This window comes from Amphiura filiformis, chromosome 17, assembly GCF_039555335.1.
Source record: "Amphiura filiformis chromosome 17, Afil_fr2py, whole genome shotgun sequence".
Lineage (NCBI taxonomy): Eukaryota > Metazoa > Echinodermata > Ophiuroidea > Amphilepidida > Amphiuridae > Amphiura > Amphiura filiformis.
In genome coordinates, this window is record NC_092644.1 from 63,277,670 (window position 1) to 63,295,847 (window position 18,178).

At 35.5% G+C, this 18,178-nt stretch overlaps 1 protein-coding gene across 1 annotated transcript; it reads right to left on the minus strand.

Annotated features, from left to right (window-relative positions):
* Positions 1 to 4,602: 4,602 nt before the first annotated feature.
* Positions 4,603 to 17,817, minus strand: LOC140138147 (mitogen-activated protein kinase kinase kinase 7-like). Its single transcript, XM_072160079.1, has 5 exons — positions 17,008 to 17,817; positions 7,744 to 7,811; positions 7,432 to 7,500; positions 6,726 to 6,788; positions 4,603 to 5,520 (listed from the first exon to the last, which is right to left on the minus strand). The coding sequence occupies exons 1-5, from the start codon at positions 17,801 to 17,803 to the stop codon at positions 5,473 to 5,475; spliced, it is 1,044 nt and encodes a 347-aa protein (XP_072016180.1). The 5' UTR covers positions 17,804 to 17,817; the 3' UTR covers positions 4,603 to 5,472.
* Between the last annotated feature and the right edge of the window lie 361 nt (positions 17,818 to 18,178).

Genomic DNA, 18,178 nt, shown 5'->3' on the forward strand with positions numbered 1-18,178 from the left:
AGACACAACGATCGTGCTAGTGACACTACTAAATACCCGGTGCCTAACCGGGTAACGATCGTGCTATAGACACAACGATCGTGCTAGTGACACTACTAAATACCCGGTGCCTAACCGGGTAACGATCGTGCTATAGACACAACGATCGTGCTAGTGACACTACTAAATACCCGGTGCCTAACCGGGTAACGATCGTGCTATAGACACAACGATCGTGCTAGTGACACTACTAAATACCCGGTGCCTAACCGGGTAACGATCGTGCTATAGACACAACGATCGTGCTAGTGACACTACTAAATACCCGGTGCCTAACCGGGTAACGATCGTGCTATAGACACAACGATCGTGCTAGTGACACTACTAAATACCCGGTGCCTAACCGGGTAACGATCGTGCTATAGACACAACGATCGTGCTAGTGACACTACTAAATATTGACATTGTGCTAATTGTAACGTAAGTCTTACATTACCTTTTAATCATATAACCAATGAATGTGAATTCCAACTTCAACTATACAGGTGTTTTGAAAATGGTGATCTAAACACTGACCATGTAAAAACTCACTTTGAGAACATGAAGTTTAATCCTGTCGATGACAATGTAGGTATACCTGAAAATATTGATTGTAATAGTAACTCGAAATATTATTTCACTGATGAATTAAATGATACTGCTGGTATCAACAGTAACAATTTAACAATGCTTTGTTCAATGCTCAATTTTCAAGTCATTGGACTTGTTGAGACTTGGTTGGAAGACAAGCCTCATGATTATTATCATCTTAAAGGCTACAACCTTGAAGTATGTAACAGAATTAATAAGAAAGGCGGTGGTGTGTGTATGCATGTTGAGGAGAATATTGTTTATAATATGAGAAATGATATCAATGAGCTTAATTGCCTCAAAGACACAGAATCTCTGTTCATTGAAATTGAAAAGCACAAATCACAAAACATTGTCATTGGTGTGATATATAGGCCACCTGACCAGAATATGAAAGAATTCAACAAATGTGTTGATACGATATTGTCTAAAATCACAGGTCAAGAAAATAAGCTTCTGTATATAATGGGTGACTTTAATATAAACCTGTTAAATAATGACGTCCATGAATCAACTGGCGCATTTGTAGACACTTTGTCTTCATATTCCTTGTATCCGAGTATCATCAAGCCAACTAGGATAACACGTACGTCACAACTCTTATTGATAATATACCAACAATTATGCTAAGCAAACCTCTGGTATCTTAATAAGTGATATAAGTGATCACCTATATTTGTATCTACAGATGTAAGTGTCTATGACAGAAATTCCAGTACTGTCGATATAGAAATCAGGGACATGAGTAAACATAATATAGATGTACTTAAAGACAAACTGAGCCAGGTTGACCGGGATAATGTGTGTGAAAACGAAAATGCTAATGTATCATACAACAATTTTATAGATAAATTCCAAGAAGTGTTTGAAGAATGTATCCCCAAAAAAAGTGCTTAAAAAACATAACGCTAAAAACAAGACGCCAAAGGCACCTTGGATAACCTACTCATTGTTGAAATGTATACGCAGGAAGAACAGGTTGTATAAAAAATCTATGCAAAAACCTACTGAAACTAATGTATCTAAATATAAGATGTATCGAAACAGATTAAACTCCCTATTACAGAGAGCAAAACAAAACTACTTCAGTTCTCAACTGGATAAAGAAAGATACAACATGAGCAATACATGGAAAATCCTGAACTCAATACTCAGAAGTCCAAAAAAGGTACAATGTCAAAAGTTTGTAAGTAACAATAAGACCTATACTGAGCCTAAAGAAATTGCAAACAATTTTAATGATTTTTTTGCCAGTATTGGACCAACATTAGCTGGATCAATCAAACATCAAGGTAAAGATTTTAACCAGTACCTACCTAATAGTTGTAACTCTACATGTTTTTTCCAACCAACAGATGAAAATGAAATCTTGAAAATCATCAAAAACTGGGTAACAGAAAAGCCCGCGTCATGATCTTGTAAAATCTGACTTAGTAAAATTGGTTGCAGCTGAGATTGTGTATCCGCTTAAATTAATATTCAATAAGTCGCTCTCAGATGGAATTGTTCCAGATACCTTAAAAATAGCAAAGGTGGTGCCAATTTATAAGAAAGAATCTCCTGAATCATTTGGTAACTACAGGCCTGTATCTGTGTAGCCTTGTTTTTCCAAGATTCTAGAAAGAATTATACATGATAGATGTTGTAACTTTTTAGATGCCAAAGATATTCTTTACAACAGACAGTATGGGTTTCGACATAATCATTCAACATATATGGCGGTATTGGATTTTATTAAAGATGTAAATAATGCTATTGATGATAATATGTACACTGCTGGTATCTTTATGGATTTATCGAAAGCTTTTGATACCATCAACCATGAAATTTTATTACACAAACTATATCATTATGGCTTTCGTGGTGTATCTCATAAATGGTTTGAAAACTACCTGTCAAACAGAAAGCAATTTGTATCCTTTAATGGTGCTCAATCATCATATGAAAATGTACTTTGTGGAGTGCCACAAGGGTCTATCCTTGGTCCTCTTCTTTTTATTATATATATGAATGATATATGTAACACATCAACATTGTTATCATTTATACTGTTTGCTGATGATACAACAGTATGCTACTCTGATAGTAATATACAAAGATTATGTGATACTATGAATGGAGAGTTAAAAGAGGTTGTAAATTGGTTCAAATGTAACAAACTGTCTTTAAATGCCACCAAGACAAATCTTATGTTCTTTGGAACACCTCATCAGACTAATGATATTACCAATGATTATCAAATATATCTTGATGGATGTAAGGGAACAAACCAAAAGATCGATGACGTCCTATAAACGTAACTAGTTTCGTTTCTCAGCCGACCCCCTCCCTCCCTACCAGAAACGTAATAATGAAATGTTGAAAATTTTGACATAATAATAACAATGACACATTCTTCAGACCGATGTTTTTGTACAAACGTAATCGAGTATTTTTACCCCCTCCCCCCTAAACGAAACTAGTTTCGTTTATAGGACGTCATCGATCTTTTGTTCCCTAAGTTGACACGTGAATATAATGCAAAATTTCTTGGTATTACTCTAGATCATAACCTCACATGGAGGTCGCATATAAATAGTATATGTAAAACATGCTGTAAGAATATTGGTGTACTAAACAAACTCAAACATTTCTTACCAAAACCCAACATGTACCAGTTGTTCTGTACCCTTATCTTACCATTCTTAACTTACGGTATAATATTGTGGGGCAATGCCAATAAAAATATTTTGGATAGAATTGTAAAGCTTCAAAAAAGAGCTGTAAGGGTCATCTCTAACAGCTCCTATTTGTGTCATACAAAGCCATTGTTTGAAAAATTTAATATTCTTGATGTGTATGAACTTTATAATAAGGAATTGTGTCTATTTATGTACAAATACCACAGGTGTCTATTACCAAGATCTTTTGATAATACTTTCATCAATATGAAGTCTATCCACAATTATGATACAAGAGGTAAAAATGATTATCGGGCCGAGGTCCATCGACTTAATAATGTTTTGTCACTTGGCCCTAGGCTGTGGAATAGCTTACCAAAGGAAGTCAAAGAAGCAAATTGCATCTCCAAATTCAAAACTGGTATTATAAGAATCATTAAAGGTGATCACTAACTCTTGATTATCGCATTCATGTAATGATTCTGTTTTTACTCTATTATACAAGTTACTGAAGTTGTTACATATAAACACTCTTTAAAAAAAGCATTAATTTGCCTGGTTAATGTATATAAGTGATATTCAAGATGGGTTCCGTGTTGTCTCTTTTTTTTCTGTTTTTATACTGATTTTTTTCTTTCTTGTGTAAATATCTAAACTTATATATTATTTAATGTAAAGGTGATGCATTGTCTTTCAGGCCTTTGGCTTTGTAATGCATCTACCTCATCACATCATTATTTTCAACATTGTTTATATCTGTTATGCTGATTATGTATGTATTGATGATGATGAAAAAATAAAATGAATGAATGAATGAATGAATAGAACCAAGTAAGATGTGATGCCTAAAGGGTATAAAACATTTTAATATCATTAAGAAAACATTTTTGAAAACATAAATGCTATATATTTTCCAAAAATATTTGCGAAAAAATATTTTACAATAATATTTTGACCACATTCACCATATAAAACGTATTTATGATCTTTATATAACCCAATATTTAAATGTTATCAAAATGTTTTGATCAAAACCAAAATGCGTTTATAGTAACACATTTATAACATTTTATGAAACATTTTTGCGTTTGTTGGGTATATTGAAGACACAATTAGTGTCCCCTTGTCAAAAATGAAAGAGAAAAGTGTCCCCACCCCCTGACAAAACCCGAAAGATAAAATCGGGAGGACAAAGGAAAAGAAAGGTGGTAAGATTTGCCCCGATCACGGAACAAAATAGCGCAAGTTCGTGGGCATTGTCCCAATAAAGCCCTTTTGGAAGCTCGAAGACTTTTAAGTGTTTTTAAGTGTAAGTGTAAGTGTAAGTGTTTAAAAACACTTACATTCTCTCTAAAACACCTGGTATATGTACGCTCGTATATCACACCGATAATACCGAGTCAAAATAATGCAACCGGGTAATATTTTTCTTCTTTGCCACCGAAATGTTTGCCCCTCCCCACACCAAGAAAGCTGGCAACGCCCCTGGTTGGTTCCACTCTGGTAGAGACCGGTTTGTACTCTCTAGCCTTGTATTCAAATGGCAAGTTTGTTGGGCTGCACGACTGTCTGCAGTGGCGTACCCAAGCCGCTCCTACCCTGGGGGCTGGAGAAAAGGTGAATTTTACCGCCCCTTCAAGAGCCCGAAAAGGTTGTTCCAATCTTTTTTCAGATGGTTTTAAAAACCACAAAGGCTTCCCCATAGATAGGCCATATATAATTAATGTTGTGGTTCTCGTCCAGAGAATTTTCATAAATTGATGAGGGAGGGAGATTTTTTTTCAAATGTAAAATTGTTAGTAGTAGTTTTCGGTCCTTTCAAACAGTGCTCTACTACTCGAGGAAAGGAGCAGGCCTTTGTTCTCTAAGAAACTTATTTATGTATAAAGTTTTCCCATTCCAAAGTCTATAATATTTTGTGCACAATGCTTTAGGTTAGCAGCTGTTTTGCTATCTACATGTGCTTTTCCTTGTTTTTCTTGTTGCCTCCCATCCTGCCTGAATATAGGTGAGTATTTGTCACTCACACCCATACACTTTGCATACCACTGTTAGGCTAATTGTGAGTTAATTGTTCTATTCTATCTTCCCTACAAATATCCTGGCTACGCCTTTACGGCAGAACAGATTGTTACCCTTTAAAGTGGATGGACACCACATCAAGATGTAACAGGTAGTTATTCGTCAGATGTAGCTTGGCACATCACTTTCCTGCCGCCTTTTCAGCTTTCTTGGCCTTTTTTTCACGAGCCTATGTTGAAATTAAAAGAATTATAAAAATTAATTTCAGATACATTTATATATGAGACGAATGAAATAAGTAAGCAAACAAACAAATATATCAACCACGCAGAACGTTTTGTACAATGATTGCCAGAGAACTTTTAAAAGTCGGTTTATGTAAATTTTATAAAACGTAAAAATCATTTTTAAAAGTTGCCGCAAAATATTTAAGCATAATGGTATCTACATGTATATATGAGTGTTGACAATTTTTTTTCAATAGCATTTTGATGATATTCTTTTTGATAGAGAATTATATAATATTGAATGGCTTTGAGTGTGATACAAGAATATATTGCACGAGATGGAAAAATATTTTTCTATCGAGTGCAATATATTCTTGTATCACACGAAAATAAGCCATTCAATATTATTATTATTATTTATATCAGGCTTTTGCTATGCGGTAAAATGAGAATTTAAGCTTACCTAGCCACCGGGTTTAATCAATGTGTATTGTAATGTAAGCTTACCTTTTGACCTTCTTGTTTTCTGCTCTTTACTCTCCAAAGACAATTTTGGAATAATTATATATAGGTTTATTTGTAGATGTGGATTATATTTCCTAAGGTTATCATCATCCAGAATTGCCGCGAATTAAGTTTGTGATTTTACTTGTTTATACAGTACGAAATTTCCTGTGAGCCGTTACGATGTCTGTTGTGTATTGTTGTGCTGTTGTATCATGACCCGTATTGCTGCCGTCACCATGGTAACGCGCGACGCGTACGCGTTACGCGTACAATATTCAAGAAATATTGTATTGCATCCGGGTATTTTGAAAATATTGTACAATATACAGTTTTATTGATCGCTCAAAAGCCTGATATAAATAATAATGTTTAATATCCGACATTGAATGCCATTAAAACGTTTCAAAATTATGAGAAAAATGTTTAAAAACGTCATATTCCTACAAACCCTGCGCCACATTCTGAGGAACAACAACAACAATAATAATGACCTTTGCTAAAATAATATGGTAATCCACAGAAAATGGTGCCAAATCCTGCAAAAATCGCGTAATAGTGTAACCCCCGTGACACTTGGCTTATATTGTACTCCTTCCGATAGGAATTAAGTCAATGATACAAATCAAGATGTGCTGCTGATTTTCAGGTAATATAAGGGTATATCTTTTTTAAATTATCATTCAACAAAATGTGTCCTTACCAATCTCCTCATGCGCTGTTTTGACTCTTCCAATTCGTCCATTTCTTTACTGTAACGTTCTGTCTGCAGACAAGATAGAGTAATGGTTACAATCGTCATTGATCAATATGCATGCGTGTGGGGTGTCTATATAAATAAAACCTAAGACCCAATATCTAAGAACCAAGACCCCTCTGAAATGACCTTCCAACGGCTTTTAAACTTGGGTAGCTAACAAAGAGAGACAGGTAGTTTATGTATGCGCATTCGTTCAATTTTGTTCAATATTAACAACACAACAGTATTTTTAAAGAAAAAAATATACATGCCTCAATACTTACCATGCTTACATTTAATAACCATTGATCGCTGTAAGTACAACTTTTAAATTCGTTTTTTCCTTCAAATGCTGCTGTGTTGTAAATATTGAATGAAATTTGGCGAATGTGGTGTCAAAATGTGCCTATGCCTACATACATCGTAAACCACTCTGCCACTTGTCTATCTATGTTAAAATATTGTGAATACGATTATAGGTTAAAACATTGTGAATATGAAATAGTTCCGAAGCTAAGACGTGTTCGTAACGACTGGGTTACTTTTTGTGAAGTCTTTAGATTTCATTTCCACTGCATGATGAAGCTAAATGAGAGTAATTTAAAGCGTTTCGTGTACGATTAGACCATGAAAGCTATACATGACAACAAATGCATGAAATGTATCATACCCTTGTTTCAATCGCGGCTTGGGTGTCGTCAAGTTCAGTTAGATATTCTGGATGCAAAACGTCCTGTTCCTGTATTGAATCACACGAATAGTATGTCAACTCAGTTTTTACCTCCGTTGTTTTGAACTAACGTATAATAATAATAATAATAATAATAATAATAATAATAATAATAATAATAATAATAATAATAATAATAATAATAACACTAATAATAATAATAATAATAATAATAATAATAATAATAATAATAATAATAATAATAATAATAATAATAATAGTAACCTCGCTTTCGTTATTTTATTCTCTTACCAACTTGTTTTGTCGAGGCTTCGAGTCTTTCACATCCTTGTCTTTCAAAATCTCTTCAATTTCTTTCACTGTGAAATATGTAATTGTAAATTTAAAGAAATACATACATAATTAGTATGATACAAGACATGGTGTAAGAAAACTGGTCAAGCCTAATCGCTGGATTAATAGAGCTTGCTAACATGCAAGTATCAAACAATATGACATTGTTGCCGATATGATCCAAACCCGGATCTAATCAAATGTCGTATATGAATGCGCATTGGTCTCCACTGAAACCCACTCATCGATATACGGCAATTGCTGAAAAGGTACCCCATAACCATGGCACATCTCCGAACACATTCAACCAAGAAGAACCCCCGAGACGTAGCTGCAGGTATCAGAACCGGAGATGGTTCCCTTCTCTTTGCGAACAGTTCAGATATAGACGAATCCCCGGGGACGAAACCAATTTCACCCATTCCTACACCTCAATGGCAGCCATAGCTGGGTCCCCGTCGGCTCCATCTCACCTAAAATGTGGAATGATGCGGCCTTGGAGGGTATTTTAAACTGCATTCTATCACCCGTGTTACACGTAGGCAAAAGTATGATGACAGTTTACAACACAAAAGAATCTAACATCGAATTTTCAGCGGCTTTAATCCACCCAATTGGGCATTCACAACCCCCATTTGGTGAAGCGGAGACCCAGTCGACCAAATCCTGCCCATGACTTGGCTATGTGTGTACTTCGTCACAATTAGAGACTGTGAAGCAAGCAATTCTTCAAGAAATAATTAAAGGATGTCTCCGGCAATCACAACATTATGCCTTATAATTCGTTATGAATACGGCAGAGTACCGAATACGCAAAATTGCTGTTCTGAGTAAACGGCGTTTGAAAATTTTGGTACCATTCCATTGGTCATTCTAAAAATTGAGAACATTCGTTAACACTCATTTGAAATGTATATTATAGAAGTGAATGTGCACCAATCATTTGCAATACTTGCATGTTCTGAAACAATCGATATATCCCTCAAAACAGGTATTTACAGCTATTCGGCTTTATGCTAAATCCAAAAAGTGTCAACCGCTGCGCAAAGAGTTACATAAGGCCAATGAAAGTCAATTCCTTGTTTTCCGTCACACAATTTTTCATCACTGTGTAGGTGACCATTTCATTTTTCATTATTCAATATTTTATACCATTTCATTATTGCATCTGTTACAGGTGTTAACCAATAACTACCCATGTTTACATGACACAGTTTGTAGTTTACAGATGTAGTTTACAACCACATGAAGGTCATTGTACAACTATTATCAAAAGTTTCACAATATTTTTTACGGGATGAGATCAGAGCAGATTCAAAAAGTGCGGGACAGAGAAGTGAGTAGGTATTCATTATTAATTCAGTATTAACCATACGCCATGCTCCTACTGCAAAGAAATCCCTGAAAATCAACAGAAAGTGATTTATGATATATTTAAAACCACATTTTTTTTTATTGGTACTAGTTAAAGTTTGTTAGAAATCAATGTTTTATTCAAAATAATGAAATATTTGGCCAGCAATTGGTTTTGAGTGGAGTAGGGTAACGGGAAACAACTTAAAAAACAAGGAATCGACTTTCATTAGCCTAACGGGACGAATCCGTATTCAGCTACGTGTAAACTATAGCACGCGTCCTTGATTTGTGGCTTTTGTATAAAGATTTCTGATTGTCCTAAGGCTATAGATTCTAAACTTGGTTTATAAGTTATAATTAGTCATCACCATTTTTTGAGTAGAAATAACAATATTGACCTATATTTTGTGTATAAATTTATGTGATTTCCCAATTTTGCAACGGCGCTCTAACATAATTACGTCATAGCGATATCGTGTGGGGAATGTTTGTACTTATTTTGATATCACTGGATAGAAGATACCTATAGCTACCCATTGGTATCAAAATTTAATATAACGGTATATGACATGTAATATAGAAAATTCGGAGTTTCCAGCTATACTATACAATAGATCAACCTGATTTGTACAGCTAAGTATACGATTCGTCTTTTGGTCAAATTCATTAATCGCACTTAGGCGCGATTCGTCCTAATCACAATTTCAATATCTAAGTCGGGAAGTAATAAGATTTATCATTAATTTTTGGTGGAAATGAAAGATCGCCTGAAACACAATCTCAAGCATACAATAACTCAATTTACTCAAAATGCTCGATTCGTCACTCTGCCGAATTCATAACGATATGTTAGAAAAATAATTATCAAGCACGAATCACATGGTTTTATTTAAAACAAACTCATATTAGCCATACACCACGCGATATTCAAAACTCCCACGCCAAAACTGTCTAGTGCAATGACGCCATGGTAAGTTGTGCTTAATTGTTGTCAGCCTTCATTGTACGTGTATTACTGGGACGTCATTGCACTGGACAATTTCGGCGTCCGGGAATTTTGAATATCGCGTGTTGAAAGACGGCTGTATTAATTCGTTTTTATGGTAAATATGAGTTTGTTTCAAATAAAACTACGTGATTCGTGCTTGATAATTAATTTTCTATCATATCGTTATGAACACGGCAGAGTGCCGAATACGCAAAATTGCTGTTCTGAGTAAACGGCGTTTGGTACAATTCCATTGGTCCTTCTAAAAATTGAGAACATTATTGGGTCAAGTGCCCCTACCTGTGCCAGTTTTTTACTAAAACCTCTGAAATTCACAACTAGAAGGCGGCTATTTAATTTCCATGTGCCTAAAATCAAAAGTTCAGTTGGCACTACTTTCTATTACACAATATGGCAGTGGCGTACCGTGGCCGCCCCAACCCCGGGGGGCTGAAGAAAATTCAATTTTGCCGCTCCTTCCTCAACAGCCCGAAAAGGTTGACCCAATTTTTTTCTCGGGTCGTTTGAAAAAGTGAAGAGCAAAAAAAAAAAAAAAAGAGCACATGTTGATGTATAGTACCATTTTTTCAAAAAATGTTATGCTTTATCAAATTTTCCGCCCTTTTTTATTTATATATTTTACTTCTTTTTGCCGCCCCTTCGTTTTTGCCGCCCCTGTTTTTACCGCCCCTTCTTCTTCCGCCGCCCCTTCATTTTGGCCGCCCCTGCTTTTTACCCCGGGGCTGGCGCCCCAAACCCCAATACTCGCATGAATTACGGGATTGGAACATGCTTCCAAATGATATCAAAAACATCCCCAATCTTAATCAATTCAAGGGTTCAATAAGAAAACATCTCAGTAACGGCTAATTTCTAGTGGGGTCTGTGTGTTTCTTTTTTCATTTGTTGTTTATGCTTTGCCTTTTTTGCCAAAATCTTTCTTTTAAGGACCCCATTGGAAATAAGCTTGAAACACTTGCTTTATGTGTTATCCTGGTTCCTGTTGTATTCTTATCTTCACATTATGTATCTTTGTATTTCTTATTTTGTCAAGTGTCATAATTATGTAATGTATTTTAAATTTGTAATAATATATATTTATGTACTTTGTATTTTTATAATGTTGTTTTATAGGAAACCAAATAAAATCAATCAATCAACCAACCAATCAATCAATCAATCAATCAATCAATCAATCAACTCATTTGAAATATATATTAGAAGTGAATGTGCACTTTTTTTTTGCAAATTTGCAATTTTCAATTATTTGCAATAATTTTATATTCTGAAACAATCGATATCTCTCCAAACGGGTACGTATTTACAGCTATTCGGCTTTACGCTAAATCCAAAATGTCTCTACCGCCATGACCGCTGCATAAACATGATAAATAGTTGTATATACGAGGTCGAATACGCATTCAACTACGTGCAAACCATAGCACTGAAGACGCATCTTGATTTGGTGCTTTTGTGTAGAAATTACTGGTTGTTCTAAGGCTGTAGACTTTAAATTTGATATACAAGTTATAAATAGTCATCCCTGTAATATTTAGTAAAAACTTCAGGATTTTAAAGCAGAAATAACAATACTAGCCTATATTTAGCGTATAATTTTGATTTCACAAGAGCGGACTTGCGATATCATCATAGTAGAAAATTCGGGGTTTCCAGCTACACAATCCTATAGAATAGATGAACCTGATTTGTACAGCTAAGTATACGATTCGTCTTTTGGTCAAATTCGTACATCGTATTCAGGCGCGGTTCGCCCAAATCAAAATTTTGGTATGTACGTCAGGGAGTAAGATTTGTCATTAATTTTGGTGGAAATAAAAGATCACCTAAAACATAATCATAAGCATACAATAACTCAATTTACTCAAAATTCTCGATTCGTAGCTCTGCTGAATTAATAACAAAAGGCATAATCATGATAATGGTGTGATTGCCGGAGTCATCCTTTTAAATGAGAGAAGATAAGTGAACATATTTTGTGAGTGTAGAGAAGGATATAGTTCTTACCCAAAGAGAATCCCAGAATGCTTGTGGTGTGAAATTTGATCTTGTTTAGTCACATCAAACGAAAATTGGTTGAAAAGGCAAAGCTTGATACATTTAACACATTTATTAAAATGTGACTTGATTGATACAGGGTGAACAACACAGTGGCTGGTTAAGGGATCTAAAATGAGCGTTTATTGCGTTTCGACAGTATTTTTGTGGGACATGAGAGCACCTCGGACCTATCGAATTGCATTCTGAATACGAAGCATGTCTTTCTGATATCAAATAATTTTCATTTTTGAAAATCACAATATAATACAAATTTTATGACAAATTATAAAAATTTGATATTTTTCAAATGTTTGATATATAACAGTCCTCGAAGTAAATTATATAAATCTAATGATATATTCTTAAAGTGTATGTAGCAGGAGGAAAAGCCGACAGTCAATTGAAAATTTTGACCTTTCATATTGAAGATATGGATTTTTTTCCCAAAAAGACCTAATTTTTTAAAAAAAAAAAAAAAAAAAAATCCATATCTTCAATACGAAAGGTCAAAATTTTCAATTGATCGTCGGCTTTTCATCCCACCTACATACACTTTAACTATAAATCATCAGATTTATAAAGTTTACTTCAAGTACTGTTAAATATCAAAAATATCAATTTTTAATGATTTGCCATAAAATGTGTATTAAATTGCGAATTTCAAAAAATCAAAATTATTTGATATCAGAATGACATTCTTCGTATTCAGAATGCAATTCGATATGTCTGATGTGCTCTGATGTCCCAAAATAAATACTGTCCAAACGTTCATACCCCAGCCCTTAAGATAATATTTCAAACAATGTTGGCGGTTACACTTTATAAACCAACTGTTGCTTACATTTTAACCAGCTCCAGTCATGTCAACCACTGTACAAATTCACTGTATAAAATCAGTTGCAACTCAGTGGAGTTCAGTACTGAATAGCATTCGAGTAAGTTTCGTCAGATTACATCGAGTCACAAGTTTTTGATACATCAATTATTGTGAACCATTTGGATACTAAAACACACGCGAACTGTCGACCTATACATGACATCGATGTACTTTTGCCTGCAAACGTCAAATAGACATGTTCCAACACTTTGTTTAATTTGATTTGGAATAAATTACTATTAATTGATAAGAAATATTTTACCTTTCAACGTGAGATGTTATTTTCATGACGCTTGTTCAATATCTTCTAAAGGAAGATCACAAATTTAACAACAGCGTTGCGCCTAGGCTAAAAGTTGAGAATTGATTTACCAATACACACCGGTAAAACCAAAGTGCATCCGGGAAGTGCATTAAGACAACCAAGCTTGCATCTTACAGCATCTCTTTTAAAAGAAAATTCTACCACTTGTTTCTATATTAATAAGTCCAATAGAGTCAGTCATGTACATGTGTGAGTCGTAGTCAATTTCGAAAAGAGTTGTTGTTTGTACTTTTTTTATTGAGTTATTGCATGCTTATGATTATGTTTTAGGTGATCATTTATTTCCACCAAAATTAATGGTAAATCTTACTCCTTGATGTAGATACCGAATTTTGATATGGACGAATCGCGCCTAAATGCGATATACGAATTTGACCAAAAGACGAATCGTATACTTAGCTGTACAACTCAGGTTGGTCTACAGAATTCGGATTTCTTTTAGAATACCCTACCACTGTAGATTTTCAATGGGGGTTTATGAACGACCCATACACATACACTGTGAATGTAAAAAATGGTAGGGTATTCTAAAAGATGGAAACCCCGAATTTTCTATTATTAAATGTCTTATACTATTATATTTGATACCAATGGATAGCTAGGTATCTGCTATCCAGTGATACCAATATAAGTACAAACATTCCCCACATGATATCGCTATTTATAGGTTAATGAACGCGTATTACTTGTTGGGACATAAATTAGACAAACTAATGCACGCGCGCTGATGTTGATACGTCTAATGCACGAGTCCCGAAGGGGGGAGGTGCATTAGAAGCATTAACATCAGCGCAATTGTACGCAAAATATAGGCCAATATTTCTGCTTTAAAATTATATATCAGATCAGATTCAGATTCAGATTCAGATTAAATTTATTTCAATTCGTGGCCCGGAGGCCAAATTACATGAAATATTACAATTATAATGACATAAAAAACATAAAAAATTACATTGAAAAACACAATAGGATTATTAAAAGAAATTAATTGCACTTACTGAAGCACTTGAATACATCAAACACATATTAAATTTACATTGAATTATAAATCAAAATTCACAAAACTCAATTATATCCACACGGCCCTGCAAACACTCCAAATATAAGCTCTCTCATGTGCATACATAGACTCACCCTACACACACACACCCCCACACCCCACACTTCCGCACAACCCATCGAATTTCTACAACGCTCATATACTCTGACATTCAGATTATCAGCCCTCACACACAAATAAACACAGGCATTAAGAACTTCATTCAATGAAGTTACATTCAATTCAATGAAAAACAAGATATTGCACATAGATTGGACCAGCCAAATTGTAATAAAACTAGGTAAAAATGCTGCTACATAATCATGATTAAAACACACCGCCAATGAAAAACACTAATGCACAACCCCCCCACCTCACAGAAAAATTAAAGCAACTTAGTCAACACACATCAGAAAAACCAAGAGAAGATCAGATGATTTAAACACTGATTACTGATGGCTAAGAAGCCTTGTGAGGTAAGGAATGGGACTGTTACCATATCTATTGGTCCTGTACCTTGGGACATGGTAAGTGCTGGATCTTCTAAGACACATACCATGGGAACTCTTGTTGAAAGGGAACAGGTGAGTATATTTCTCAGAGGTGGTACAATTCTTTGCAAATTGACAGCAAAGGTGGTGACGCCTTTCTTCAAGCGATTGGAGACCCGTGAGGGACAATGCATATGTGTACGAGGTATATGTTGAACCAAGAATGATGCGGCAGGCCCTTTTTTGGATTCTTTCAATCCGTTGAGTTTGCTGGATGGTGATACTGCCGTGCCATACAGGCGAAGCATACTCAACAGTGGGACGAACATATCCCACGTACACAGAAACAAGGTCCTCCACGGGTACTCCAAAACGCTTCAGTCTGCTTAGCATGTAAATTCTGCGACTGCTTTTAGAAATCATACATATCAAAATTTAAAGTCTACAGCCTTAGAACAACCAGTAATTACTACACAAACGCACCAAATCAAGAATGCGTGCAATGGTTTTCACGTAGTTGAATGCGTATTCAACCTCGTATACAACTATTTGGGCAGCGGTAGCGACATTTTGGATTTAGCATAAAGCCGAATAGCTGTATCCGTTGGAGAGATGATATAGATTGTTTCAGAACATAAAATTATTGCAATATTCGTGCACATTCACTTCTATAAAATACATTTCAAATGATAGAATGTTCTCAATTTTTAGAAGGACCAATGGAATGGTATCAACATTTTCAAACGCCGTTTGCTCAGAACAGCAATTTTGCGTATTCGGCACTCTGCCGTGTTTATAACGATATAATCACGATACGCCACTATGTGATACACCTTTTTCGTAAAAAGTGTATCACATCATAGTAGTGTGTTCATAAAAATATGATCACGATACGCCACTATGTGATGAACCTTTTTCGTAAAAGTGTATCACATATGTGGCGTATCTACTATACTGCACATTGTCTACCTTTTGTACCATGCTTTTTTACTATACGCCAATTTAATTATTTAATTACTAGTTCATTACATAATTTTTAGCCGTGGGACTTGAAGAGAACGATATATAAAACCTATATAACAAAGATCGCCCAAAAAATCGCGATACGTCACTATTATAATATAATGGCGATTATATTATAATGGTAGGAAGAGAGTGGTTGAGAGCAGCGTGGCCCTGCGGTTAATGTTTTGGACTCAGGGGCTTTAAGTCCCCGGTTCAATGCCCGGTGGAGGCAAATTATCTGCTCTCTTACAAAGTTACCATGCATTGAATTGTTAGGCAGGTGCAGTTACTAAGACCTCGCAGCAGTCAGTTCCGATCAGGGTAACGCTTGACTGTCTGTACCCTGGGCATCATGTGACTGTCTGTACCCTGGGCATCATGGCAGAAAAGTGTCTGACATTGAATAAATTAAAATATATTTACAAAACAATACGTTACCTGAACAAGCTCAGTGATGCGTGGCTATAGCATTAACAGTGTGTGTATTGTATTGAATTAAATTGAATGCAAGCAACTTAGAGTTACGAATTGATTTTATCTTTGTATTGTGTGCGAGGTAAACATTAAAATATCAATTATGGTATATGCTATGTGTACTTTACACTACAATGTCATTTTACCGATTATCAAAGTCACCATATAATTACTATAAATGCTCTCCCTCCACGCAGATACAGAGTAAGTTAGAATAGCCTCGAAGCCTTAATTAGGCCTACCTCGATCGGCACTAAACGCAGCCAATATTTACGTTCAAAATAATGAAATGAAGCTGCTGTATATATCTTGGTAAGATCTGCTTCATAGAGTTAAAACTGTACAGTAAATTAATGATATATTCCAGAACAAATGCCATCCCCATAGAAGATTTTGGAATTCAATCTTTTTATAGCTTTTTGTCTGGAATTCCTGACTTTTTGGCCCACCAATTCTGAAATTATAAAAAAAACATCAAGTAATTTCAGCTTATGCTCAAAATTTTGCCTCGGATTTCTGGGTTTTTCGTCATCAACTAAGATATATCCTCTATGGAGGAGGGTAGCCCGGGGGGGGGGGTAGCCCAATCTAGTACAACGACATTCTCACCTTCATCAGCTTCTAAAACGTCTGCAATTGTATCCATGTCAGGTCTCTGTTGATAGTCCCAATGCCAACCATTCTCCATCAACCAGCGATATCGACTTGGACAGTCTTCCCTAATCTCGGGTCTCTCGCCATCACACACTGCGCATTTGATGAAGAATTCGCTCTCCAAATCTGCAAACGGTATTTTTCTGTACAGAATTTCCCATATCACGATAGCATAGGAGTAAACATCGGACATTTTGGAGCGCTTCAAATTACTGAACACCTCAGGTGCAATCCATCTGGTTGTACCCGCGCCTACCGTCGACATGGTTTGATCAAGCTCCTTGGCAAGTCCGAAATCGCCCAATTTCAAGGTATCGTCTGCCATGATGAGATAATTAGCAGACTTGATATCTCGATGCACCACTTTGTTATGATGCAGATACTGTAATCCTTTTGCTGATTCTTTTATCCACCTAGATTCCAATTCCGTACCCAATCCGTCTTTCGTTTTTTTCAGGTACGATTGTAAATCTCCTTTTTCTGCAAATTCGGTAACGATTGTTAGGGACCAGTCGTCTCTGAAGTACCCCAGCAAGGTGATGATATAGGGATGCTGAAGCTTGGCAAGATACTCGATCTCTGCCTCGTTATTAAGCATATCGACATTCTTAGCTGCTGCCTCGACTATACCACCATCTTTGGTAGTTAGCTGCACCTTGTAGACTACAGCAAAGCCTCCTTCTCCAATTTTGTCTCCGAAGATGACTGAAGATGGGTCCAGGGTTTTTGGATCGCCTTCATTGCTTGCCATGTCTTATTTATCAGACCTAAAACAAAGAATTGACTGAGATCATTATAAATTATGCTCCACCTTTTCCTTCAATTCTTAGGTATGTTCGAGTCAAAGACAACAAATTATAATTAATTAAAAATAGAACACTATCGAGTTTTTGAACACTGGAATCATTAAATCATTTGAAGTCGTTTAAAACAAAATGTCTGTATTGAACTTAAATGAACTAAGCTGTAGGCCTATTATAGTTTCTTTAAACATTTAAAGTGGGATAATATGGATTTCCCTAACCAAGTGATCTGCTAATTACGGAGTTCTCTGTCTTAGAGGTAGGTGTGTGATCAGATCGACGGCTTCATCCCCCAATCAAATTTAACGCCCGAGATATGTTCG